The sequence below is a fragment of the Meriones unguiculatus genome, chromosome 21, assembly GCF_030254825.1.
Source record: "Meriones unguiculatus strain TT.TT164.6M chromosome 21, Bangor_MerUng_6.1, whole genome shotgun sequence".
Lineage (NCBI taxonomy): Eukaryota > Metazoa > Chordata > Mammalia > Rodentia > Muridae > Meriones > Meriones unguiculatus.
Window position 1 is genome coordinate 55158485 of NC_083368.1, and position 26477 is coordinate 55184961.

Genomic DNA, 26477 nt, shown 5'->3' on the forward strand with positions numbered 1-26477 from the left:
CTATAAAGAAGACTCTGCTGATGTTTGTTGAGTCCGCATTTGAGGCCATCGAAATGTCCTGTTCAGGCATCCCACAGAGAAAAAACATCTATCCCTTAAGCATATAAAATAGCATCCTCATTACAGAAACACTATCAGCCTCCATAGTATTTGTAATTTCCCTGTGCCCTGCAGCACTCTTCAAAGGTCAAAGAAAACACTAAAGTCTGTTTCTGTAAGATAATTAGATCAAAATAGAACTGAAGCCTGGCCTCAGGTAGCTATTTCCAATGTGAGTCAGTCACAGGACAATGAAAACTACAATTCATGCCCAAATGTTCTCCTTGGTCAAGGGGAGACTGACAAGACTGAGTCAGAACTCCTGGGTCATTTCTGGTTGGCGTCCAGCCAGGGCACCACAACAAAACACAACAAGCTTCACAGGCAAGTACGTAAGCAACAATTTAGATGTTTAGATAAATCATTCAGTCTCCTTCATCTGCCTTGGACCATTTTTTTTTCTAAACTAGATAAACATTTAGAATTTGGTAGGAAACGTTGCACATCCCTTGCGCTATGCAATTAGTAAAGCATGAGAGCAGAGCAGATCAGGTCTTCTTTTATTCTGATGCCAGAGGGACAAGCAGGATGGTATGCATAGTTCACTTAGACTGGTAGGTTAGACCAGCCTCAAGTCTGAAGGGAGGCAGAGGGATGAATAGCCGGAGCCCCTTCCTCTGGCTCCTGAACAAGGTACTCTAATTGATTCCAGGTTCCCATATGTAAAGATAAATAAATAAAAATATACACAGACGAAACAACCTCTAAAATGTATTTCAACTCTGCATCAAAAGATATATATATATGTATGTATATATATATATATATATATATACATTCCCCAAAAGTATGGAAATATACTTTTGTAAATGGTAGGATTATGTTCCCACAGCGCTTCATTTTAGAGGAACTGAAGCAGCCGGGTGTGTATTTCAAAACTCTTTTAGAGAATGGAGTACGTAAACACAATGGATGTTTTTTTTCTCATCCATAAGAAAGTATAAAGGAGTGTTGTTTTCAGGAAAATCAATGCAAAAAGGAGATAAGCATATTCTGTTTTTGAGACAGGGTTTTGCTGTGTAGCCCTAGCTAGTCTGGAACATGCTATGTGGACCAGGCCGGCCTTAAACTCATAGAGATCTGCCTGTCTCTGCCTCCACAGGGCTGGAATTAAAGGCATGTACCACCATGCTAGGCCAATAGTAGGCAAATATCATTTGGTTTATCTCTTCTGTGGTCCTAGATTTATACTAATATATAAAATCATGCATGCATATATGACATCTTAGAAGAACAAAAGGAAGTCTTGGGAAGGGAAGATAAGAAGAGGACAAGATATGGGAAATATGCACAGAGTAAAACATATACTTGAAAGAAAAGGTCTTTATTGGACACACCACAGTGTATAATAGATACACAATGACATTTTTTCTTTTATATATATATATTAATTTTTATTTTTATTAATTATACTTTATTCACTTTGTAATGCCCCTGTAGCTCCTACCTTCTTTCCCTCCCAATCTCACCCTCTCTCTCCCATCTCCACCATGCCCCTCTCCCAGTCCACTGATAGGGGAGGTCTGCCTCCCCTTCCTTCTGATCCTACCCTATCAGGTCTCATCAGGACTGGGTGCATTGTCTTCCTCTGTGGCCTGGTAATGCTGCTCTCTCCTCAGAAGGAGGTGATTAAAGAACAGACCAATCAGTTCATGTCAGAGACAGTGCCTGTTCCCCTTACTAGAGAACCCACTTGGACACTGAACTGCCATGGGCTACATCTGTGCAGGGGTTCTAGGTTATCTCCATTCATGGTCCTTGTTTGGAGTATCAGTCTCAGGAAAGACCCCGATGCTCAGATTTTTTGGTTCTGTTGCTCGCCTTGTGGACCTCTTGTCCTCTCTAGGTCTTTCTGTCTCCCACTTCTTTCATAAGATTCTCTGCACTCTGCCCAAATGTTGGCCCTAAGTCTCAGCATCTGCTTTGATACCCTGCAGGGTAGAACCTTTCAGAGGCCCTCTGTGGCAAGCTCCTGTCTTGTTCCCTGTTTTCTCTTCCAATGACATTTTTAAAAATAACTTTACAAAAACCTCTTTAATATCAAATTAAAGAAGGATTCAGCTAGAATCAGGCAAGACTGAAGAGGGTAATTCACAGAGACAGATCAATGCCTTCAGCCAAGACCATTGTGCCTGAAATTATATCATTGTTATAATGATGCCCATTTGCTGATATGTATATGTATGTGTATATGCTGATATGAAACCTGGTTTGAGGCGACAGATGCTATAACTAGATGAAGAGATGACAAACAGATAACTAATAGGGAGAACAGTCACATTTTCCAAAATGTTAGATATATTTGTAAATGCAAATAGCTAGACAAAAACTAAAAATTAGACTAGAGAAAATCTAGTTTAATAACAAAAGATCAAGTGAACAAGTGAACAATGTCATTTAAAACTCTACATAGTACTGAAATAATCTTTGTGGTTCCTTTTAGTTATCTAGAATTTATTTAAATTTATTTATTTTTTTCCTCCTTTTTTAAAAAATTCTTTATTAATTACACTTTATTCACTTTGTATCCCCCCTGTGGTTCTCTCCCTCCTCCCCTCCCAATCCTTCCCTTCCTCCACCCTCTGCATGCATGCCCCTCCCCAAGTCCACTGATAGGGGAGGTCTTCTTTTCCTTCCTTCTGATCCTAGTCAATTAGGTCTCATCAGGAGTAGCTGCATTGTCTTCTTCTGTGGCCTGGTAATGCTGCTTCCCCCTCAGGGGGAGGTAATTAAAGAGCAGGCCAAATAGTTCATGTCAGAGACAGTCCCTGTTCCTATTACAATGGAACCCACTTGGACACTGAACTGCCATGGGCTACATCTGTGCAGGGGTTCTAGGTTATCTCCATGCATGGTCCTTGGTTGGAGTATCAGTCTCAGGAAAGACCCCTGTGCTCAGATTTTTTTGGTTCTGTTGTTCTCCTTGTGGAGTTCCTGTCCTCTCCAGATATTACTGTTTAAATTTGTTTTATTTATATATTTTTTATTTATTTATATTTATTTATTTTAAATAAATTTAAATTTGCTTTTGCATAAATAGATTTAAATTTATTTAAAATAGGTGTCCCCATGAGCACTAGCTGACAAGGTGAGGTGTTATAAATTAAAAACAAAACAAAAATGAAAACATGTCAGAAATGACTAAGTCACTTCTTTAAAGACAAAAACAGGAGAGCAGTTCCCATGCCTAAGGACTGAATGCTGTTCACCTGAGGGTAAAATAAAGTAAATTAAAAGGTGAGATTGAATATAACTGTGACCATACATACCTGTGAGAGACAGAAATGTTTATGCAGAAGTTCCATGGTTACACCAAAACAATGTTAACCAACTATATATCACTAGCTTGAAATATTTCTACTTTTTCCTTTGTCATTTTACTTTTCCATCCTCATATTTGATTTCTGACAATTACAAAGTTTATTAATTGTTGGAGAATTTGTGGTCACATTGAACCTGGGGCAAATTTCTCAACCTCATAGTCAACTTAGCAACGATAAGTGACATAAATAAAAATATCCTCGAGAGGGGAGAAGCATCCTTTATTGTAGCATAAACTGGATGAATGTATTATCTGCCTCACAGAATTTTTACGTTTATTTATTCATTCAGCAGAGACTTACACAGTACCTCCTACACATCAGGCATAGTAGACAAAGATGAGGGAAAATACCTGCTTCTTGCCCCCATGGAGCTTGCCATTTGATAGGTGGTAAGTAGTCAAATAATCTGACAAACCAACGAATGCCTGCAATATGAGCTGAAAATGAAAACAAGCCACAAAAGGCATATGGCAGACAGATCCAGGCTTACCAGGGAAATCAGGGGTTAGAGACATGATCTATTCCTAAAGTCCTACTCATCAGCAGGTAAAAGAGCTATCTCTAAGAAATGCTATTTTTTGGTACCACAAATCGTGCTCGGTGGACTTATAGCCAACTGTTGGGCAGAGTGCATGGAATCTAATGTAAGAAGTGGGAAATAGTAAGATCTGGAGAGGACAGGAACCCCACAAGGAGAGCAACAGAACCAGAAAATTTGAACACAGGGGTCTTCCCAGAGACTCATACTCCAACCAAGTACCAGGCAGGCATGGAGATAACCTAGAACCCCTGCACAGATGTAACTCATGGCAGTTTAGTGTCCAAGTGGGTTACATAGTAATGGGAGGAGGGACTGCCTCTGACATAAACTGATTGGCCTGCTCTTTGATCACCTCCCCCTGAGGGGGGAGCAGCCTTACCAGGCCACAGAAGACGACAATACAGCCACTACTGATGAGATCTGATAGACTAAGATCAGAAGGAAGGAGAGGAGGACCTCCCCCATCAGTGGACTTGGGGAGGGGCATGAGTGAAAAAGGGGGAGGGAGGATGGAATCGGGAGGGGAGGAGGGAGGGGCTTATGGGGGGTACAAAGTGAATAATGTGTAATTAATAAAATAAAATAAAAGTTTAAAAAAATCGTGCTATGTGGACACCCATATAAATACTTCTCTGTCCAAAACTGGATGTACCTTGAACTGGTCTTGCTGGCAACACATCGCATCTTGTGAAATAAATCCATGACAATTTGGCCGAAGTCTATGCCATTATTAAATACATTTTGGGGGTTGTTTTTGTTGTCATTGTTGTTGTTTCTCACAAAAAAGCAGGTTTCCTTGTGGCATTTTTATACACAGGGTGTGATGACCCACCCCACACCTCTTCTTTTCTCTTACTTCCCTGTTTAAGCCCTTCCACCTCCAGGATTCTCCCTTCCACTTTGAAATCACATGTATTCCAATACTCCCAAATACCTTCTTGATTCAAACAGATCAACTTATCAATCCTGATGGCAGTATCTCCAGCATTGGCTTCTCAGAGTATTTCTACAGTTTATTTCTCAGAGTATTTCCCAGTGTATTTCTACAGAAACAAACTACAGAGTTCACGAGAGTAAAATAAGGTCCTGTGTGCAAAATGCACACCCAACCACCAACAAGTCCTAACTTCTGGAAGACAGAAGTTCATGATGACAAGTGGCTACCAACATCAATAAAACAGGGTATAAAATAAATCCAAGATTACCCCTCTGTTCACCATCATCTGTATCCTTTGAGCAGTCCGAAGAGCACTCTAGCCAAATCTAACTCCTTCTAGAAAGTCATCCCTCAGCTTAGAAAACTGAAAAAGAATCCTCATCTTTCATGCCAGCAAGGAGATATATTGTTGTTTCTTATAGCAGGAAATCATAGCACAGTTAAACCTAAAAAAACCATAGAAAGCCTAAAATAACTTTAATCAAGAAGTTAAGTTTAAATGCTGTCATGTAACAAATATAAATTAAATTTTAATTTTTGAATACATTTACTAAATTAAGAGTGCTTTCAGAATTTCAGAGTGTGGAAGAAAAGAAAATCCTAGCCACCTTCTATTTTAATCCCTAACTTTCCCAGTATAAGACGAGGAAATATAGTTTGAATTTACAATAGTCTCTCATCCAAATCCAAAGACAAATCTGTTTGTTCCTCAGAGACATAAGCTCCTTAGAGGGCAGGAACAGAATTCTCAGATTCCTTGTCTATGCTCTTGGCATAGTATCATTTCTATTGAATGAAATGAATTACAAAGAACCAGAGGTGTTTAGAGTAGTAGAATGTTCTCCCGTTCTTTGTCGCCACAGGAAACCCTTGTAACTGTGGGAAGGTACAATGATGTCTTCCTTGATTCAAGTGATCTTCTTGCAAAAGAGTATTTATTATGACACAGACCTTGATGATAAGACCATTTTTCATACTTAAATGCATGGCAGAATTGTCTGAGTTTTCCACAATTATGCACCCATAGTGCCATAGTCATTCACATGCTTTGAGATCAACCAATTAGAAACATAAAACCACAAATGAATAAAATGAGGCAGGAAAATTCTGAATATATATTACATATCTTGCTAAGTTTGGGTAACATGTTTTATAGAGGAAACTGTGCCAAGTTCTCCACATTTTTGTTGACTTCTATGAACTTTGTATTGAAATTTCAAAATAATTTCATGAGAGATCCAGTACAGCCCAGATCCCTGACTGTGAGATAACCACCAAGTACTGGCAAAGGCTCAGTAGGGGATTCACAAGGGCTTTTATGTTGTCAACAATGATGCCAAGAAGACAAGAGAAGAGAGAAAGAGCTAATGACAAAATCTACTGGATAAAAATGCTTCATTAATTTCTGAGTAAGCTGAACAAATTCATTAAAGTCTACAAATTAATCACATGCTAAAACAAAAATGAAAAGTCAATAAACATATTTTCTGTAAAAGTGATAGCCAATTAATATCATACAATCAAAATTTTATCATATATATGTTGAAACATTACTGAATTACAATTCTATGCCTAAGTACCATGGTTGCCAGCTTTCTTAATATATATAAAATATATAAAGTATAAAGTTAAAACTTAGATTTTTGTGTAGTGTTTACTGTGACTGACAATGAATTAATGCACTAGAGCAAAGTAAAGGGATATAAGACAGAAGCATATTGCTCTAGAAACATATTTAGACAAGGTAGGCTCATTCAAGAGGTGTGGAAAATAAGATCCAGGTAGTCTGAGTCATGGTCTCTGTGGCTATTTTAGTAAGGAGGCTGTGCTGGATGATTTTATGTCAACTTGACACGAGCTAATGTCATCTGAGGGGAGGGAGAACCAATGACATTCTGCTATCCTCATAGACTGGTGCCTAGCCCAAGTCATCAGAGAGGCCTCATCCAGCAGTGATGGAAAGAGATGCAGAGACCCGCAGCCAGACACTAGACAGAACTTGTGAAATCCTGCAGAAAGGGAAGAAGGATCATAGGAACCAGAGGGGTCAAGGATACCACAAGAGAAGCCACAGAATCCTCTAACCTTAATCTCTAAGGGGCAGACAGAGATTGAACTGCCCAGCAGAGAGCCTAATTAGGACTGACCTAGGCCCTCTGTTTCATATGTGTGTAATAATATAACTGGTCTTCATGTGGGACTCCCAACAGTGGGAGCAGGGGCTGTCTGTGACTCTTCTGCTTGCTTTTGGGACACTTTTCTTCCTCTTGCGTTGCTGTGTCCAGCCTTAATGTGAAGGGAGGTGCCTAGTCTTTCAGCAACTTGATATGTAATGACTGGTTGCTCTCCGTGGGAGGCCTGCCTTTTTCTGAAGAGGAAGGAGGCAGAGTGGAGGTTGGTGGGGACAAAGATTGGGAGGAGATGAGGGAATTGAAACTGTAACCTGGATGGAATATTGTAATATATGAGAGAAGAATAAATAAAAATTTTAAAGAAAAATAAAAATTTAAAAGAAAAGAAAATGTCTGCATAAGATTGGGCTCTAGGCAAGCCTTTTGGGCATTTTTAATTAGTGATTTATGGGGGAGGGCCCAGCTCACAGTGGGCAATGCTATCCCAGGGCTGTTGGTCCCAGGTTCTATAAGAAAGCAGACTGATCAAGCTGGTAAGCATCATCCCTCCATGATGTCTGCATCAGCTCCTGCCTCCATGTTCCTGCCCTGTTTGAGTTTCTGCTCTGGATTCCTTTAATGATGAACTACAATACAGAAGTGTAAGGCCATAAATCTTTCCTTCCCAACTTGCCTTTTGGTCATGTGTTCAGTGCAACAATAGGAACCATAACCAAGACAGAGGCTGTAGTAATGGAAGCTGAGAAGAGGGTTTACAGACCCTCAAATAATCTAGGAAACACTGCAAGTGCAAGAACTAAGGTTAGGAAGAAGCGTAGAAAGAGCTACACACGGCCCCGGGGACAGAAACCTGCAGTCAGTTTGGAAGATTCAAAACCGAATGACAAGACTGTGTACATTGTAAGCCCAGTGCTCGGGGAGGCAGAGGAGGGCGGATCTCTATGAAGTCAAGGCCAACCTGGTCTACAAAGCACTTTCAGGACAGCCAGGGCTACACAGAGAAACCCTGTCTTAAAACAAACAAACAAGGCTATGCATAGTTTACAAATACGTCCAGGATTTGTGTGGAAATTCCCTTTAAAGAAATCTGCTCTTGAGTTATAGTCACCACACTGAAGCTACCGCTGCACGGATCAATGTGGTCAAACAGAGATGGTCCTGGAGGCGCACCGGCAGCCACGCGTAGCCAGCAAGTTACCAGCAACACAGCCCGCTCTGCGTGCCTCTCCCCGGGAGAGGCAGAGAGCGGTGAGGAGGGGCTGGAACTCGTTCGCCTCTTTTTTTGGAAGAGCACACTCTTTTCATATCAAAACTTTTTCTTTTCCTTGTTCAGCTCATGTCTAGGCAGTTCTACTGGTCAGGCTTTATGGGCGTAAATGCTGATGGCAGAAGAAATGATGTAATCATAATTTCAAAAAATAAAAGAAACTTCATTATTCTTCCCCTGCATCACATTGCCAATGCTTTGTCCACACTCTTTCCAACTCTGTAGACACATACCCCAAATACACACTGCAGTTATTAAGAATGAGAAGAACAAACTGTTTGCCCATTCTCATCATCATATCTCCTAAAAGGTCATTTAAACATTTAATCAAGCCCTTGGCCCTTAGGGCAAGAGTGGGAGCCCTCCAGCTTGCACAGCCCACTGAAGCCAGGCTTCGTGTCGGTCGTGGGGACAATGCACACCAAATGGACACAGAAATCAACAATGGGAATGCTTTCTGTCACTAGGCAGGGGAGAAAAAGCTAAACAGTTCCTTGGACTCTATTAAATTAAACCTTTCACACCAATTAATGAAACCCCTATGGAAAACAAGCCAGGATTCCAGGATGTCAGCCATGTATTGAAACATGAACTAACGCTCGAGAGAAACAGGGGTAGGTGGGCATCCTGAATCAATAGGAGTTATTTGTTCTCTGGGACCTTGGAGCTGCTGCACCGCCGCTCCCTTTCACAGGTACAGACACACAAAAGAGGGCTCTGTTTCATCCAAGCAGCTCAGACAAATGACACTCCTCAGGGTGTCAGTCCTACCCTGGCAGTGGGCCTGCTCTCTGCCCTGCATCCGTGGGTACTTTTCACTTCCACAGCTATCAGCCTGCTTCAGACCTCTGCCTTCCCTCTGAGGAGGGACAAAGGAAAGATCACAGTGGAAATCCTCTGTGTGCTGCTAATAAGCCTATTTAGAGTCAACGAGAAAGCCTCATTTTGTACCAATAAGAGCCTTCAAGAGTTCTACTGAATCAGTAAAACCAAAATGTTTCTGTGTACTCTCTGTCCTCATTTCACATCAGCCTGGGAGGCAAAAGCTGAGCAAAATGCCAGACACTCTGACCTCTACATTTCCTTCCTTCTCTGATGTTCTCTGGCTCTGTTGGCTGGGGTGGGGTGAGGGGTAGGATTTGAATTTTGTTTAATTTGTCTCATAGTCTGATGGAATCCTGAGCCATCCATCGGTTTTAGATAATCTCCCTGTGGTCTGCTGAATCAGCATATTTGGGATCTCAGATCTCTCTTGGCAAAGAAATGAATATTGCTCCCATCCCACAGCTCTGCTAACACACACAACCAGCTCATTCCACAAGAGGTCTGGCTAGGAATACAAACGGAGCCTGGTTCTACCTGCATCCCTCAGCAAGGAGAGAGCTGTGCTGTTTGTGGGCCGTGAACACCATTGGCCAAGCCAGCACTCGTGCCCTTAGTGAAAGACACTGATAGTTTTTCCAAATGAAAATTTGCCGTTGGCACCATTTGAGTGTGGTGACGTACACAAGTACACCTGCTGCTGGAAGGTCATGGGAGGGACAAGCGCTTTAATGGAAAGTAACACATGTGTGGAATGATGCTCCCAGCTGTGAGAAGACTGTCTTCCGCTATAGCTGCCAGACACATCCCATATCAGCCAACTGTCGGGTGCGGTGCAGAGATGGGTAACAAGTTAGGTGGCCTTTCCGAAAACAAAGAAAACTCTATGTTTAAAGTCAATGGTTTGGTAACACAATATGTTGTTATCGGAAAAAGGAAACATAAATTTGAATGACACTTGTGAGCACTAAGCCCCATCATCACCACTCAACTCTAGAAACAGGAATGAGATGTGGAAATAATTCAGCAAGATTAAGTCACCTGTGTAAGACCACACAGCTAGGATATGGCTGCCAATGGCACTGAGAACTCTACTATACACAGAGAGCCTAACAGAAATGCCATGTTCCTCTTAGCTCTTATGTTATAGTTGATGAATTTGCCAACGTTTTGAACAGGTTTTCACTTACACTGCAAAGAAAAATGCTTAGCTAGAATCCTGTCCACATCGGTTCCCTACATAAAATATCCTGGTAGAACAGAATGCAAAATTTTTAAATGTGAAGTATTTTGATGAATTAAGAAACAGCATTTCAGAGGCCCTCTGTGGTAGGTTCCTAGGTTGTTTCCTGTTTTCTTCTTCTTCTGATGTCCATCCTCTTTGCCTTTCCGGATGGGGATTGGACATTTTAGTTAGGGTCCTCTCTCTTGCTTAGTTTCTTTAGATGCACAGGTTTTAGTGGTTTTGTCCTATGTTGTATGTCTATATGAGTGAGTATATACCATGTGTGTCTTTTTGCTTCTGGGACAACTCACTCAGGATGATCCTTTCCAGATCTCACCATTTACCTGCAAATTTCATGATTTCCTTATTTTTCATTGCTGAGTAATATTCCATTGTGTAGATGTACCACAATTTCTGCATCCATTCTTCAGTTGAGGGGCATCTGGGTTGTTTCCAGCTTCTGGCTATTACAAATAAAGCTGCTACAAACATGGTTGAGCAAATGTCCTTTTTGTGCACTTGAGCCTCTTTTGGATATATGCCCAGTAGTGGTATGGCTGGATCTTGAGGAAGCACTATTCCTAGTTGTCTGAGAAAGCGCCAGATTGATTTCCAGAGTGGTTGTACAAGTTTACATTCCCACCAGCAGTGGAGAAGGGTTCCCCTTTCTCCACAACCTCTCCAGCGTGCTTCAGACTATCAAAGCAGATGCTGAGCCGGATGGGCAACTGTTGGGCAGGTGAACGGAATTTTAGGTAAGAACTGGGAAATAGTAAGAGCTGGAGAGGACAGGGTCTCCACAAGGAGAGCAACAAAACAAGAAAATTTGAACGCAGGGAACTTCCCAGAGGCTCATACTCCAACCAAGGACTATTCATGGAGATAACCCAGAACCCCTGCACAGATGTAGTCCAGGGCAGTTCAGAGTCCAATTGGGTTACATAGTAATGTGAAGAGGGACTGCCTCTGACATAATCTGATTGGCCTGCTCTTTGATCACCTCCCTCTGGCGGGGAGCAGCCTTACCAGGCCATAGTAGAGGACAATACAGCCACTTTTGATGTGAACTGACAGACTAAGATCAGAAAGGAGAGGAGAACCTCCCCTTTATTATTAGTGGACTTGGGGAGTGGCATGCAAGCAGAGGGAGGAGGGAGGGTGGGATTGGGAGGGGAGGAGGGTGGGGTTTATGGGGGGATGCAGAATGAATAAAGTGTAATTGATGAAAAATTTTTAAAAAAAAGAAAAGAAACAGCATTTATTATATGCATTTCATAATTTTTCAACCTACATTAAAATACTCCTAAAATATTGCTGAAAAGCTGTATATCATTTTAATTTTACTACGTCACGCCTTGTCTTCACTGACTGGGTGACCGTGTTTAGAGAATCACTGATATAGTGCTGGTTAACGCAAAGTTGGAACAGATTAAATTCTCTGACCTATCTACTGTGTTTTTTATGTTGTATATCCAGCTATAGCTACAGACCTACTGGTAACCATAAGAACAAAGACATTCCTCTCCTAAGAGTCCTGAGAGACTTTCCCATCTACATCACTGGCTAAAACTGCTTTGCCAACCACCCTTTCACCACACACCAGCCAGCAGGGTAATACTACTGTAATTGAAAGAAAGTGGTCAGGATTAACTGAGTTGCATTAGGAGTGTGCTAAAACAAAGTTGTTCTACCGTTCTGCCTACTAGGAGACCACTAACCCCGGGAGGCCACTTACATTACATGTAGTGTAATAACGTAAGCAAATAAAATGTTTGGTTTGTTTGCACTAGCCATATTTCCAGTCCTCAATAGCCATTCATAGCTAGCGGCTACTGTATCTTCAACAGAAATGTAAGCAATTTTACTCAGCAAAGAAAGTTTTATTGTGCAGTTCTGGCCTAGAGGAAGAGGGAATTTTGCCTATCAGCAAGCGTCCATGTTTACTGTATTTCCTGTGTAACAGACAGAAGGTTTTGTGCACACTGTCTCTTTCAGCTTCGCCAAGAGCTCTGTGAGGTAAGAACTGCTGTCACGCATTCATCTACAGCGAAGACTACTAGCCACAGAAGCAAAGATACAATGAGAAGAAACCCGAACTATTTCACATACATGCACATGCACAAAGGCACAGTTAAGATCTTGATCATACTTAGATCCCTTTCTGCTTGGTATCTCCACCCTTTCTGCAGATCAGCGATACTCTTCCATGGCAGCATTTGGTCCAAACTCTGTTCATATTTTAATCTCAATTTAAAATGTACAACTCTCTCCCTTCCCTACATTATTTCTCCATGCTGTGTGTTACTATTCTCATTGCATAATACATCTCAGTGTAAGTGTGACTTCATTAAAAAAAAATCATCTTTTCAAACAGCTTATAAGCTCAATGAGAACAAGGGGTATTTCTTTGTTGCTCATTGCTACATTCTTGGTACCTAGTAAAAAAAAAATGTTTGAAAATGTAGATGATAAAATAATATGACATGGACTTATTCATTTCACCAAAATGTCTTAAAGAAACTTATGAGCCAAAAGCCATGGAAGGTACCGGAAGAGGAGGAGAGGAAACAAACTACCTGCCCTCATGAAACTTTTGTTTTTGTAGGGCTGGTGAATGTAACAAAAACAAACAAACAAACAAATAAATAAATAAATAAACTTGTAGTTTGAATGATGTATATATATGTAGTTAGGTCATCTTTTTCGTTGTTTTCTGATTTGTCTTTTCATTATTCTGTTAACATGTCAGGTACAGTGAAGTCTCTGAATAGAATAGGGCAATTATTTAAATATATATATATATATATGAATAGAACAGACCATCATTACTAACCTGTTGTATTAGCATTTAATATTTACTATTTAATTATCTTTTATTAAAGCTGTGGTTAATCCTAAACAGCTGTACAACCAAATCACCCCACAGAGACTGGGATATACTTAGTTAACCTAGAACACAATACTGGGCAATAGTTACTGCATCCTAAACCTCCAAGCCAGCATGGTTCCTACCATTCAGATTTTACCCATTATACTTCCTTTTAGTGATATCTTAGGTCTGGTTCATTTCTCCACTTTGTTCCAAGACCTCTCCTCCTGCCTCTCTCCCAGCTTCTCCCCTCTCTCCTCCTCCTCTGCCTCCCACTCTTTCCTGTCTTCTGGCTCCTCCCTTTTCACTCCTACTCCTTCCTCTCCATTGCTCAACATTGTGGCTGGTTGTTTTATTTTGGCATGTTTACACGAAGTTGAGACAGGTGATGCTTAGAGTAAGTATCACAATGCAATGTCCGAATTGAAACCAGGGAGTGGGGGAGAGAAATCAGCATTTGAATGAACAAGGGTAAGGTGTATACATTTCAAAAGAACATTATACCAACACTGACCAATTTATATAACTGTTGAAGGATGGTAAGCGTGTTTTATGTTCTGAAGATGCAAGCCCTGCCTACTAGCAAACTCTAGACTGCCACCTTCATTTTTTTCTCACTGTCTTCATAAAGCACATCCTTTGTAAATAGAGATGCTTATCAGAGTATAGAATGCAATAAATGTCCTACAGGTCAAGAGTCCAATCAAGGCTTATATTGCACTAACTAGCATTAAGATGGACATTTGTTTTGTTATTGTCTGGAAAACGTAGGCATCCACAGACTATTCAGACATACTTACTTGGCAGCAGAATTAGTGTCTCAGATTAAGATTTTCAATACGACCTCTCACCACCAAGGAGAGTCACCCAGAAGGAACAAAGAACACTGGATAGCCATTTGGAGACATGGCCACTATGCCAAGAAAACCAGGTCAAAGCAACTCAGCCTTTCAGAGCTAAGACAGGAACAAAGACAGACCCTAGCAGCAATCAGACTTTGGGCTTTCAGGAAGTTAAAGGTCTTTAGGTAGTTCACTAGGCCACAGGGACCCTGGTATGTTTTTGTACAACATGAAAGCAGTGAGCTGGTGGCCGGACACCTCTGACTCACGTGCTTTGTGTGCACTTACGTGCACTTATGATTGAAGGTGCTTTTGTGACAATTTCAGAGTATGTTTTGTCCTTGACGTGGCAAACTTTGTAATCTCCTTTATGGGTTTTGAAAATACAGGTGCATCTGTGTGCACTTTTTAAAAATTTAGTAATGGAGCTTTCTGCTTTCAAATTTTCTTGGGAGAAAACACATACACACATACAGCTGCATATTTTACTGGTCTACATATTTATGAAGGTGGTATTTAAAACATAGGTTACTGATTGTGTAATTTTGCATTTGCTGATAAATATTAAAAATTTTATTTATATGATCCTGTGCAGGGAACATCTTGTGTTTATCTGCAATCCTTAGCACAGGTGAATATTTATTCTGCTCAGTAAGCTTCAGGTGGTACTGGTATCAATGTAAGCTAACCGTCATGCCCCCGGAGCTCAGTGTCACTTGAGCCTCCTGGAAACTGCTGAGGAATACAGAGTAGTCAGTCCGTCCCAGACCCACAAAATCAAACCTGCATGCTTACAAAGCATGTGCACACAACCTTTCCAGGGATGTTGTTATATATTACAGTTCTCCTAAAGTTGATCTTTAAAATAGGTGATTTGGGGGTTTCTTTGTTTTGGTTTAATTTTGCTCAAAAGCAATGATTAAGTGAGCAAACTAACTATATAACCTAGCTAAGTGACCTGCTGTTAATCAATGTCACTGAGCTTAAGAATAATGTTATGAAATCTTAGTCTTAGCTCCATTCTTATAAACAGCTGGAAAACTGAAAACATCTATAAAATACTTTGAGGTATCCTAGACTCACTAGTGAAAACCACTTGTGAAGAACATTGAAATATTTACCTTTTCTGTGGAATTAGATAACCAATTGCATTCTTTTTCTCCACCGTCTAGCTCGTGGTTTTAAGATCAGCAAAACCTTGTGTCCTGCATTGTTTCGGGAGATGCCCCTGCAGGGTCATGGTTTTGAATACTTGGCTCCCAGCTGAGATACTGTGATGGGAAATTGTGGACCCTTTCCAAAGCAAGGCCTGGCGGAAGGATGTGGGTGGCTGGGTGGGGTGGAGGAATAGTCCAGCACCACTTCTGACACAGCTCTCCTGATTCCAGCCTTGGAGAAATGAGTAGCCACATTGTAAAAGCCCCAGCCGCCACAGAGCTATCCCAGCCTCTATGCCCACCTTGCTCTCAAAGATTGCACCGTTTAAACAGTGAGCCAGGGCAAATCTCTCCTCGCTAAACCTGCTTCTGTCGGGCATTCTGTAACAGCAACAAGAAAAGGTACTAAAACATACATAAAGCACAGAAAAGGAGCTTACAGAATTATTTTTGACAGCGTGGTGAAAATCATGAAATAAGTAAGCAATAAAACAATTTGAGGGTAAAATGATAAGGACAAATTCAGATAAATCTCCAGGATTCTAGTTACAGCTCTGAGACACACTCCCAGTGTTTTTAATAATTCACTTCCCTAGTGTCCAGTTTCTTTATCCAGAAAGTGAGAGAATGATTTTGATTTTACATTTTCTCTCCAAATTCTGAAATCTAGTACGTCTGGAATCAATGCTTGTTTTGCCATCTCAGATGCACCTATTGGAATTCAATAAATAATTTGAGAAGTGGAATAAATAAATAATTCTGGGATAGTTGCTATTTTACTTGCCAAGAGCAGAAGCAGATGGGCCAATGGACACCTCAGGTGCTAGTATGCCCACACTCTCTCCGACAGAATCTTAGTCTGGACAAGAGGGGAAGACAGAGACTGAGTGCACTCTAATTCAGAGATTATGATTTTCATATCTTTTCATTCTGCATCATCAAATCAAATTACAGAAATCCGATCGCCCACCCCCGCTAACTACCCAATTCATTTATAGAGCCTCGTGTGCCCTGAGCAAATGGAGAACATCCTCACTTCAGAGCCTTCCACAGCAAACAATGACCACTGAGAGGTAACTATCCCGGAAAACTCACCTAGTCTCTCTGGCACTAGAAAACAAACTGACAGGCCTTTCCAGAAGCTAATTATTGTGCCTGCTATTTGGTTCACTGACAAAATTGCTTGTTTGTAGGAAGAAACATATTTGTGCATTGCTTTTTCCATTACCACTATTTCTATCATCATAAATAAGAATCAATAGGCCATTTCATGTAACAGATGCTCGCCACCATTTATAACCTGAGTGTCAACTGAATACAGGCTAAGCTGTGTGCCCCAGTGTGCTGGCTGAGGACTAAAACACAGCAGACAAGGGAAGAATACTAAGTCTTAAAGGATAATATTTATTTGGGGCATTGGCAGTTAAGGCGCGAGCACTGTCTGTCTATACAGATGCAGCACTCTGCCTCAGACATGGCGGTTTATTCAAACAGATCATCAGGGGAATGAATGATGGATGAATGAATGAATGAATGAATGAATCATCAGAAGTTTCTGTGGAAGTAAGCAGAGTTGATGGGCCTTCTTGGGATAGTGTTTTGATAACAGCAAGAGTATTTGTAATTCCTGGTGCAGAAATAAAGGCAGAGACACAGAGCTGAAAACATCCTACCCGTGGGATGAGAGACCACGCGCACCACGGCTTCCTATGACACTCACTGTCGGCCCTCACAAAGGAAAGCACTAAGTGAAAAGGACAGCTATTAAATGAGGCAGCTGACATCTCTAAAGAAAACCTCTTTGCTGCCAGTAGCAATCTTGTTGAACAGAGTAAAGTCATGCAAGACACTGATGAGAGGAGAGACAGAGAGTAAAAGGAAGTAGTGAAAAAGCAATGGGGAGGAAGCTGAGGCAGGGGCCACAGGAGAATTATGTGTGTGGAAAATGTGTGGAGACTGGGAGACAGTGAAGAGACACTTCCCCCGTGAGTCTCGGTGTCTAGGTTTGGGAAAGGGAAAAGGTGTTGATGCTCAGAGCAGAAGGAGGGAAAAAGGGAGGGAAAGGTCACACAAGTGTGTATGAAATAACAGCCATCGCCGCTAACACAGGGAGGAGAGGCCTTTTTCTCTTCTTAAGAAAGACAAAGGGAATTTTAAGTAGGATTAAGGACTGGTAGCTTTCAGAACTCAGCAGCTCTCAGAAGCAATAATAACTACATAAATAGCTGAGTGGATGATAGGAATTACCTCACTTGGAGTTTGGCCAGCATATCAAAAGTTAGAAGCATTAACGCATCTCTCTGAAAGCTTTCCTGAGACACTAGGGGGGGAAGGTATCTCCAAGAGCTGTCTGAAGCACGCTAGCGTTAGGAAGAGTGTGCTCCTCACTGCTGGAAGAAATTCTGTCTCCCGAAAATTAATAAGACAGACGCCAACCCTGCCGGGAAGCACATTCCTGTTCATGTAAATGTATTGCCAGCGTCACCCCCAACGGAAGCAAATTGCTATAGTCACCAATTACTGTAGTCTAATATAAAATTTTACTCAACACATAACAACCCACCGGTGATGGTCTAAACGGGGAAGGAAATCCCTGTGAATTCTTAGAGTTCCCTATTCTTGCTGTAAGCAGCTAAACGTGAACTTAGAAAGTAAACTTCTGGGGGGCGGGGCGCACATGTGGCGGTCAGGAGCAGCTTGCAGTATCTGTTCTCCCTCTCTCCACCTTGTGGATCTCAGGGGCCAAGTTCAGGTCAGCTGGCTGGGCGCAGGTGCCTTTTCCCAGTTGATCTGTCTCTGTGGCCATAAACATGAACTTCTTGAAAACCAGTTTAAAAAAAAAAAAAAAATTCCCGGCCCTGGAAACCTTCACACATGCAAATACAGTTAAGTTTTTCTCTCAAGTATTTGACCACCAACACTTTCTATCCATTTCCCTCACTCCCCAAAATGGATTACGACAGTAATCTAAGGCACAGATATCTTCTCTTCCAAATTGTCAGTTTCCTATAGTAAGGTACGGCGTCACTCACTGTTAGAAAACAGAGACAAGCTAGTGCAGCTTCTCCCCGCCCCCACCAAAGGTATTGAGTGAAAATAATGTTGACCCAGTTCCCCGAGCTACGTTCCCCAGCACTTAAACACCATCTTCACAGCGCTAAAAATAGTTCTAATTGAACAAATTATCACATTTATAACAATACCCAAATAATTGAAGGAAATATGAAGCAGGCCTGCCACCATAGCTGCATTCGACAATAAATAGTTCAGCGTTTACGTCTGAAAAAAAGTGCTATGAATGTGTCATCTAAAAGGGACAGTGGCAGAGCTGCATCTCTCAATTAACTCCTGGAAAATAGGAGTTAGGAGAACCTGATGAGTCTTCAAACAGCCTAATGATAAAGTATATGATAGCTTACACACATACCCCACAGGAAAAAATAAGTTCTTCTATTTCATGAACTGGTATAGTTTCAAAGCCCCAGTCTAACCAATAGGATTTGAGTTTGTACAGGACCAAATAATAATATTCCAAATGCAGTAGTGAGCATGGGATGGGAAGACAAGTCAGTGAGAAACACATGCCACTCTGTAACTTCTCTGCTGTGGCTTAAATCTGAATCGTCCTAACAGACTCTTTTTTTTTTATGTAACAGTTGGTCCTCTGCTGACACTGCTAGTTTGGAAGGTCCTGAAAATGTGGAGAGGTAGGGGTAGGTCCCCGAAGTCTGCCCCTGGTCCCCTCCTCACCCTCTGCTCCCTGTGTGCCTCCTCTGAGGTGAATGACTTCCCTCCCAGCACGTTCTGACCATAAGCACTGCCTCAGCAGGATCAAGGGAGCCAGTGACTGTTGGATTGACAGCTCTGGAACTGAACCTCACCATGCCTTTCCTGGGTTTTACTGTTTTGGTCACAGAGATGAGAAGAGTAATGGGAACACTCTCCTTTTAAGCCTTATCAAACGGCTCTTTGTTTCCAGCTCTTGGTCAGGAAGCCTGCTCTCTGAAAACTCGGACCTTTGCTGTTCACACACCAGCTGTCACTCTCTTCTCCGCACCGTTCACCCGAGGACCCACCTTTGCCTTCATCTTGGATGCACTCTCCCCAATTTTTCTGGTGACTAAATATGCATTGTACTTGCAGCAATGTGTTTTTTAACTTTATTAACATCTAAGTTAAAAATTACCATTTATTATTAAATTGTCCCCTCTGATAATATATACGCCCCTTATAAAAATAAACACTGCTATTTAGGAGTAATACCATCCATTTACTGCTTGCCCTGAAGTTTTCTCTATGAAAAGTTTTCTATGTTTTCTGTTTTAGATGAAAACATGCTAATGAGCCCTAGCCTTTCCAAACCTTCACCTTTAAAATTTCCCCCTCAGGTATATTTCATTTATTTATTTGCTCTTTTAAAAGGTGCTTTCTTCCTCTTCCTCTATTCTGTTCTACATTTAGCCCCTTCTTCCACGCCTTTCTGCAAACTTGCAGCTCTAAGTGATTTGTCTTCCAGGCTGGAGACTAACAATAATGTTGACGCCCAGTTCCCTTCCTTCCCTCAAGCCCACTCACTGTCCCTTTTTCTGGCTTTGCCCTGTGCTGGTTAAGGTGGTTGCTCTTGTTGTTGTTTGTCAGCTTGACACAACTTAGGGTCAGGAGATGGGGAATGTCAATTAAGAAAATGCTTCCATCAGTTCAGTATCCAAATGGGTTCCCCAGTAAGGGGAACAGGGACTGTCTCTGACCTGAACTCAGTGGCTGGCTCTTTGACTGTCTCCCCTGGATGGGGGAGCTGCCTTGCCAAGCCACGGAGGAGGACAATGCAGTCAGTTCAGATGAAACAAGATAAGCTAGCATCAGATGAAAGGGGAGGAGGACCTTCCCTATTCATGGACTTGGAGAGGGGCATAGGAGGAGATGAGGGAGGGAGGGTGAGATTGGGAGGGGAGGAGGGAAGGGGCTACAGCTGGGATACAAAGTGAATACATTGTAATTAATATAAAAAAATAAAAATGTAATTAAAAAAAGAAAATGCTTCCATCAGATAGACCTGTAAGCAGGTCCTGTGCGTGCCCTGTACTGCCACTAGAGGTGTGTTCATGGACCTTTTTACTTGGCTGAACTCTAGACCTTACGTTTCTGCTGCAAGAACCTTCTTGAAACCTGTCTGAGAAATTCCTCTGAGTGAAAAGCCTAAATCAGTCTGCCATAAGATCAGGATTAAGCTCACATTCTTCAACTCTGGAAACTCTAAAGAGAAATTGAAGATTATTCCTTATTTTTCTTTTATATGTCCAGTATTGTGTCAGTCTCTCTTCAATCATAATACTCTCATGCTCCAACGGGTTTTTGTTGTCATTGCTGTTTCATTCATTCTGGCTTTAGACCGCACCAGTTTCCTGTCTTCTCATGACTGTCATCTACACGGGGCATCAAGGTCTCCTCAAGCATCACTCTGTATGATTCAACACACCAACTAACTGCTATCCTCTCTTGCAATTCCATCCTATTTCACTTTCATATTCTTTTTTATTTCATTTATGCTGAATTTGCCTCAGCTTCTGGAAGTTTTGGTCCACTTTTATTTTTACATAATTAGTTTCTGTCACCTTAGATGCATGTGTAAATTCACAAACATGGATCTTGTCTTGCTTCCCTCCATGCTTGGCTCAGGAAGCCTGAAGTAAGATTTCTTTGTATCAGCTTTTGAATCTTTATGTTCTTTCTGATTATATGTCTGTAATAGCATTTAGCCACAGCATTACCACAAGATGTGAAGTAGACAGAAATTAGGAAATCTCAAAACATAGGTGAAGAGGGAAAATCATGTACATTCAAATATTGCAGTTTCCAGTGTGGTCATCCCTAATGATTCCCGAGGCTTTTAAATCGTGATGCTAATAATACTCTTTAAATATCATTTTCAGTGTGTTCATTTCTAATTATATTACAGATAAATGTTTACATTAACCTTGTATCATAAGCATGTAAATGTACTGCTTAGGAGTAGCTGCTGAGGTTCCATACCTGTTCCTCTATACACAATCATGTTATCTGCAAATAAACATAGTTTTATTCTTGCATTCAAAGAGGGACAGTCAACATTATTATTTAAAATACAAGCTATAGAAACTAAAAGCATCAGAAATCATAGCTTCTGCGGATCTGTGTTATGCTAGATGGAGACTAATAGTATAATGGAGGAATACTTTAGAATAGTTGAAAAGCAGTTATGTAATGGCAACTCATGATCAGTTTAGTACCACAGCCTGCCCTGCCCATTTACCCACATCCCATAAAACACATCAAGGAACTTTCCAAAGAGACACTTGAATGTGTTATTCAAATGCAATTGAAATGCCCCAATGCTGGCCACATGGTTGTGGTTGACAAAAGTGTAAAGGTCAATGAACAGGCTGTAGTTTACTGAATGATGAGCTCAGGCTCACATCTGTTTGAGAAACATGAGACAGAAGAAAACAGAGGGTCGCCTATCATGACCAAGAGACACATTTCCTTTCTTAGGTAATGCTTAAAACAAGTATAACAAGAGAGACAAGAGAGACGCGTGAAGGTCTACCTGTGCATTTCTTTATGTGACTGTTCCTCTTCCCATGTGACCCCAATTTGCATCCAAAATTCTCCTCCCAAAATTCTGCAAACCACACATTTCTTCGATTGTTGGCAAGAGTTCGGCTTCTAAAGTATCGATCAAACCCTGTGTTAGAGGAAAAAGGTATAATTTCAGTATTCATTCACAATCAAAACAAAAATACCAGAACCTTGAAGAAATGTTTCATTGCACAATATTTATAGCATATAATAAATGTTATATATGTTGTATTATATATATAATGAATATTTCTCTCTAACATAAATCAACACTAAATAATAATAATAATAATAATAATAAATGCATCTAAATCCACTTTATGCCTCCTGTATGTTCTATTTTCTTCTAATTAAGTAAGGCAATCAGTACTGATACAATCTTAGAGAGTCATGGATAAGGAGTCTAAATGATTAGCTTTCCCAGGTAACTACCTCCTTAAGAAAAGACATCTGGAAACAATGCCTTACCCCAGAGGATAATGTTAAAGACAGGAATTTAGGTCACTGTCGAGAGTTTCGGGAAGATATTTGGGAAACAGACCATCTGTCTTCAAGTGTGCTCCAAATTTTCCGTGTTTCATTTATTTCTCCATTGGGCCAATTAGCATTAAGTATTCCATGCTTATTAATCAAACACTTTCCCTCCAACAATGCTAAACCCATCGCAAATGTCCATAAAAGTACACAAGAGTAAACTACAGTAACTAGCATCATGGAAATGTCTGCGTTTACTAATAGTGCTCTTTCACAAGGAAAACACCCTGAAATATGTGTTTTTGTGTACAATGATTGCACCGTGGAAATGACTACTGTGGCAGCATAGCTGTGTAGTCCATTCAGAATCACCAATGCTGAGCATACTTCAGGTCTGAATTACACATTTAAATGTTTCATTTCTTTTTCTTTTCCTCCAGTGCTGCAGATAAAATCCAGAGCAGTAGGCAGCCTAAGAGACTGAGTTATATCCCCAGCTTGTGTATGAACTTTGATTTAGTTGATATGAAATTAATTATCTTTATTGTATTCTTACCATCAATTGATGCCCTTTTGGGCAAAATTGTCACAGCCCCTTCTGCAATCTCCTCCTGCTGATAGACAGGTGCTATTTTGGACCCCCAACTATCTGAACCAATCCATAGAAAATGTCCACTCTGGTTTAATTTTTTTGCTGCTTCCAATATCCTCCTGTAAGAATAAAATGAAATAAAAATACAACATTTTTTTTGAAAAGCACCACAATTATGAATACTGAAACATCAGCACTGGAGCCTGAGTGTGCCCTTCAAATTTTATGCCTTATGGAAATTTAATTTTCCAACTCACACATTAACAATTTGGTGGTGGGGTTCTTGGGGAATAACTGGGTTTGAGCAAGTCAGGCGAGTGCTTCCCAGGTTGGTACACACGTCCTTACGAGGGAGGACCAGAGCTCAGCGTGGGATGCTTTTCTGACTTGCCATATCACGCCCTCCATGTCTCCATGCAGAAGACATGTCCTCATCAGCCTCTGAGAACCTGCTAAGACCTCACTCCTGGGCCTCCAGAGCCAGGAGCCAAACAAGCTTCTCTTTACTAAATTACCCAGTCCATGGCCAAACAAGCCACTTTACTTATTCTTTAAAGATTGCCCACTTTGTGGTACTGAGTGACAGCAGCAAAAAGGAACCAACACAACCAGTTTTATGAAATCAAATACACTCAGTAGGTCATTGTTAAACAATTAGTCAATCATTCTAATTGCTTGAGTCTTAATCATCTCCTAAAGGAGAGGCAGCTCAAACTCCAGAAAGTGTTAATTGGGCTACTCCTTAACCTGTTCTCCTCACTCTGTCTCCCATCCTGACTCATCTGCCGCTCAGTCCCAGGTTTTACTCTGTAGGTGCTGCCGACAGAACCGAGAAGGCTGTGGGATCTGAAGCGGAAGGCAGTCTGTGGGTGCAAAGGAGCCTAGCATGCTCAGTGAAATCTCGCGAGCTTTTTACACTACTCAAAAGCTGTGTTTGGAAAAGGTGCGGGGCACAAATCTGATCCTGGATCCTGCAAGAGAGCAACCAGCACCTGATGTCATCTTCGTTGGCGAACATAATCACTGCGCGAGCATTCGGCGTTTCCAGCAGGCGTCTGATGATTTTTTCAAACTCTCCAGGCCTTGGTTCACGTGGGATTTTCTGTGATTGGGCAATGCACACACCACCTGTTTGATGGGGGGGAAATTGTTTCAGAAAAACCATGTATTTAATTAAAACTTAATAAGGTTAAATACATAATAAAAAACTTGATTTACTACAAAATATTTTTTCTAGCCTTTGAAAGAAATTGTGTCTATATTTATTATAATATAGACACTAAGTGAATAGCACCAACATGAGTTTGCTTTTCTTCCATAAATTTAAACATTTTTTTTGTGGTGATAACAGTGATGATTTAGAGAGCAAACATAACCTGTCTAAGATCTGTGAAGAGATCCTAGAAATGGAAAGAAATAACGGGACTCTTTAAATTTATTATAATACTTAATGAGAGTGATGAATTAATAAAATCCCTGACTACACATTGTGTGGGTTGAATAGCAAGATCCCTTTTCTGCTTTTCCTTTCTAGTAGATCTCATTTACATTTAGTGCTGTTTTGTGGCTAGTGACATTGCTTCACTCTTGAGCAGAGTGTTTTGTGAGGCAACTGGTCTTCAGAGCTATCCAAAAAACTCAAAGATTCAAACCCTCAGCTGACATAGGCTTCCATCATACAAATAAAAGTAGCTATTGCACCAAAACAAAGAAAGGAAGGAAGAAAGGGGTAAGGAAAGAAAGAGAGAAGAAGGAGGGATCCAATACTCTTTTTTCCCATTTTCTTAAAAAAAAATGAGTCAAAGTAAAGTTTAGAGAAGACTCTACTTCTGAGATTGGATAGGCGTAGAAGAAAGAGGTTTGTCTCTGCTCCACTCCAATTTCAGTGGAGCAGAGACAAACATTTTAACACTGGAAGAGAAAAGGGAATTAGCTATAGGTTTCAACTGCTTTATGAAATGGGCTTTTTGAGTAATCTGAGAATTAAGTCACCATTTATGACATTATGTGTTCTGCATTAGATTCGGAAAAATCTGTCTAGTAGAGGAGGCAACATCTCATCTGGAGACATATGCTACACTAAATTACAATAGAATATGTAATGAACAGGAAGATTATTAAAAATACATCATGCAATGGGAGCAAAGAAGAGAGTGTTTGAAAGCCAGATTTCAAAGAATACACACACACACACACACACACACACACACACACCTAACTGTGGAGAAAAGAAATATAATTCATAATAAAGTATAAGGTGTGAAAGAGCCTAGCTTTATGTCAGCCTAAAGTATAAATGGGATAAAGTTAAAGTTGGAACCAATGGCCAAGTTCAGAAGAAGGGTATACTTACTAGTCATGTGAAGGGTTGTATATGAAATATCCACATGCTGAAACCTACTCTCCAGTGTTAGGGTATTGAGACAAGATTGTTGAGAGGGGACTAAGGAACAAGGATTGAGCCCTCATGCATGGAATTGGGGTTGTTTCTTAAAGATGAAAGAAAGAGAAGGGGAAGGAGGAAAAGAGAAAAAAGGAAGGGAAGGAAAGGTGGGAGGGAAAAAAAGGAAGGGGAAAGAAGGAAGGAAAGAAAGAAGGAAGGAAAATGGTAGAAAGAAAGAGGCAGGAAAAGGGGAAGAAAAAGAGAAGAAACAGGAGAGACCAGAGAACTCAGACCCAGTCCATCTGAGGACATACTAAAAAAAATTATCAATTGTCTGTGAATCGAGAAATGAGCTATCAGAAAAATCCAATCACTTTGGCACCCTGATCTTGGACACACTGTAATTTATTACAGAGGCTTGACTGAACTAAGACATTAAGTAATTTAGACTTTACCATGAAAAAAAACAAAAAACAAAAAACACAAGCATTCATTAAAAGCTAATAGTACAGAAAGAGGTAAGCTTTGTTTTAGGAAGAAAACTAGCAGCAGACAAGTTAAGTGTGTGTGGCTAGCGCGACGTATACAGCAAGAATGGGTCAGTGTAATCAATAAATGATGATTTTTTTCTTATATGGTTGAGAGGATTAAAAATCGCCCTTGTAGTATAGACGACTTATTAGCCTTATATTATCTTCCTCAGGAGCAGAGGTGTTCATCACCAACAAATCAAGCCATGGTGGAGTCCATACCTGGACAACCTGCTAGTGGAGCAGTCCAAGTTACAAGGATCAGTTCATTACACAGCAGATATTTATCAAGAGTCTAGTATTTGACAGGTGTTACAGGGCATGATATTCAATAGGCAATAAAGGTGACATGGCTTCTGCCTTCATAGAATTTAGAAATATAAATAAATAAGGTTCATGAAAAAAGTAAGAATTATGGCAAGCCCTATAAAGAAGAATAAGGGGATTTAACTTGGCTGGTGAAGTGGTCAGGAAAAGCTACTTTGAAGTGGTATAATTTAGCTGGCTTCAAAGGAAGGAAAGATGTGTCGAGAACAGTGTGGGAAATGACAGGAAATGGCTGGTTGAACCAAAATAAGGGATAGAGAAGCCAACACCTGATAGCCCTTAGGAAACACTGACTCCCTCAACATGTCGCTTCGTGGATGGAAACAGAGGAGGACTACTGAT

The 26477-nt window shown here is 40.7% G+C and overlaps 1 protein-coding gene across 7 annotated transcripts in view; it reads right to left on the reverse strand.

Annotated features, from left to right (window-relative positions):
* Positions 1–26477, reverse strand: part of Grm8 (glutamate metabotropic receptor 8) — an 809809-nt gene that overhangs the window by 442572 nt on the left and 340760 nt on the right. For all 7 annotated transcript variants that reach the window (XM_060374210.1, XM_060374213.1, XM_060374214.1 and 4 more), the window contains exons 4-6: positions 23888–24023; positions 22860–23014; positions 21798–21935 (exon numbers count right to left, since the gene is read on the reverse strand). In XM_060374210.1, the coding sequence (XP_060230193.1) occupies positions 21798–21935; positions 22860–23014; positions 23888–24023 (429 nt within the window). The remainder of the gene's footprint in view (positions 1–21797; positions 21936–22859; positions 23015–23887; positions 24024–26477) is intronic.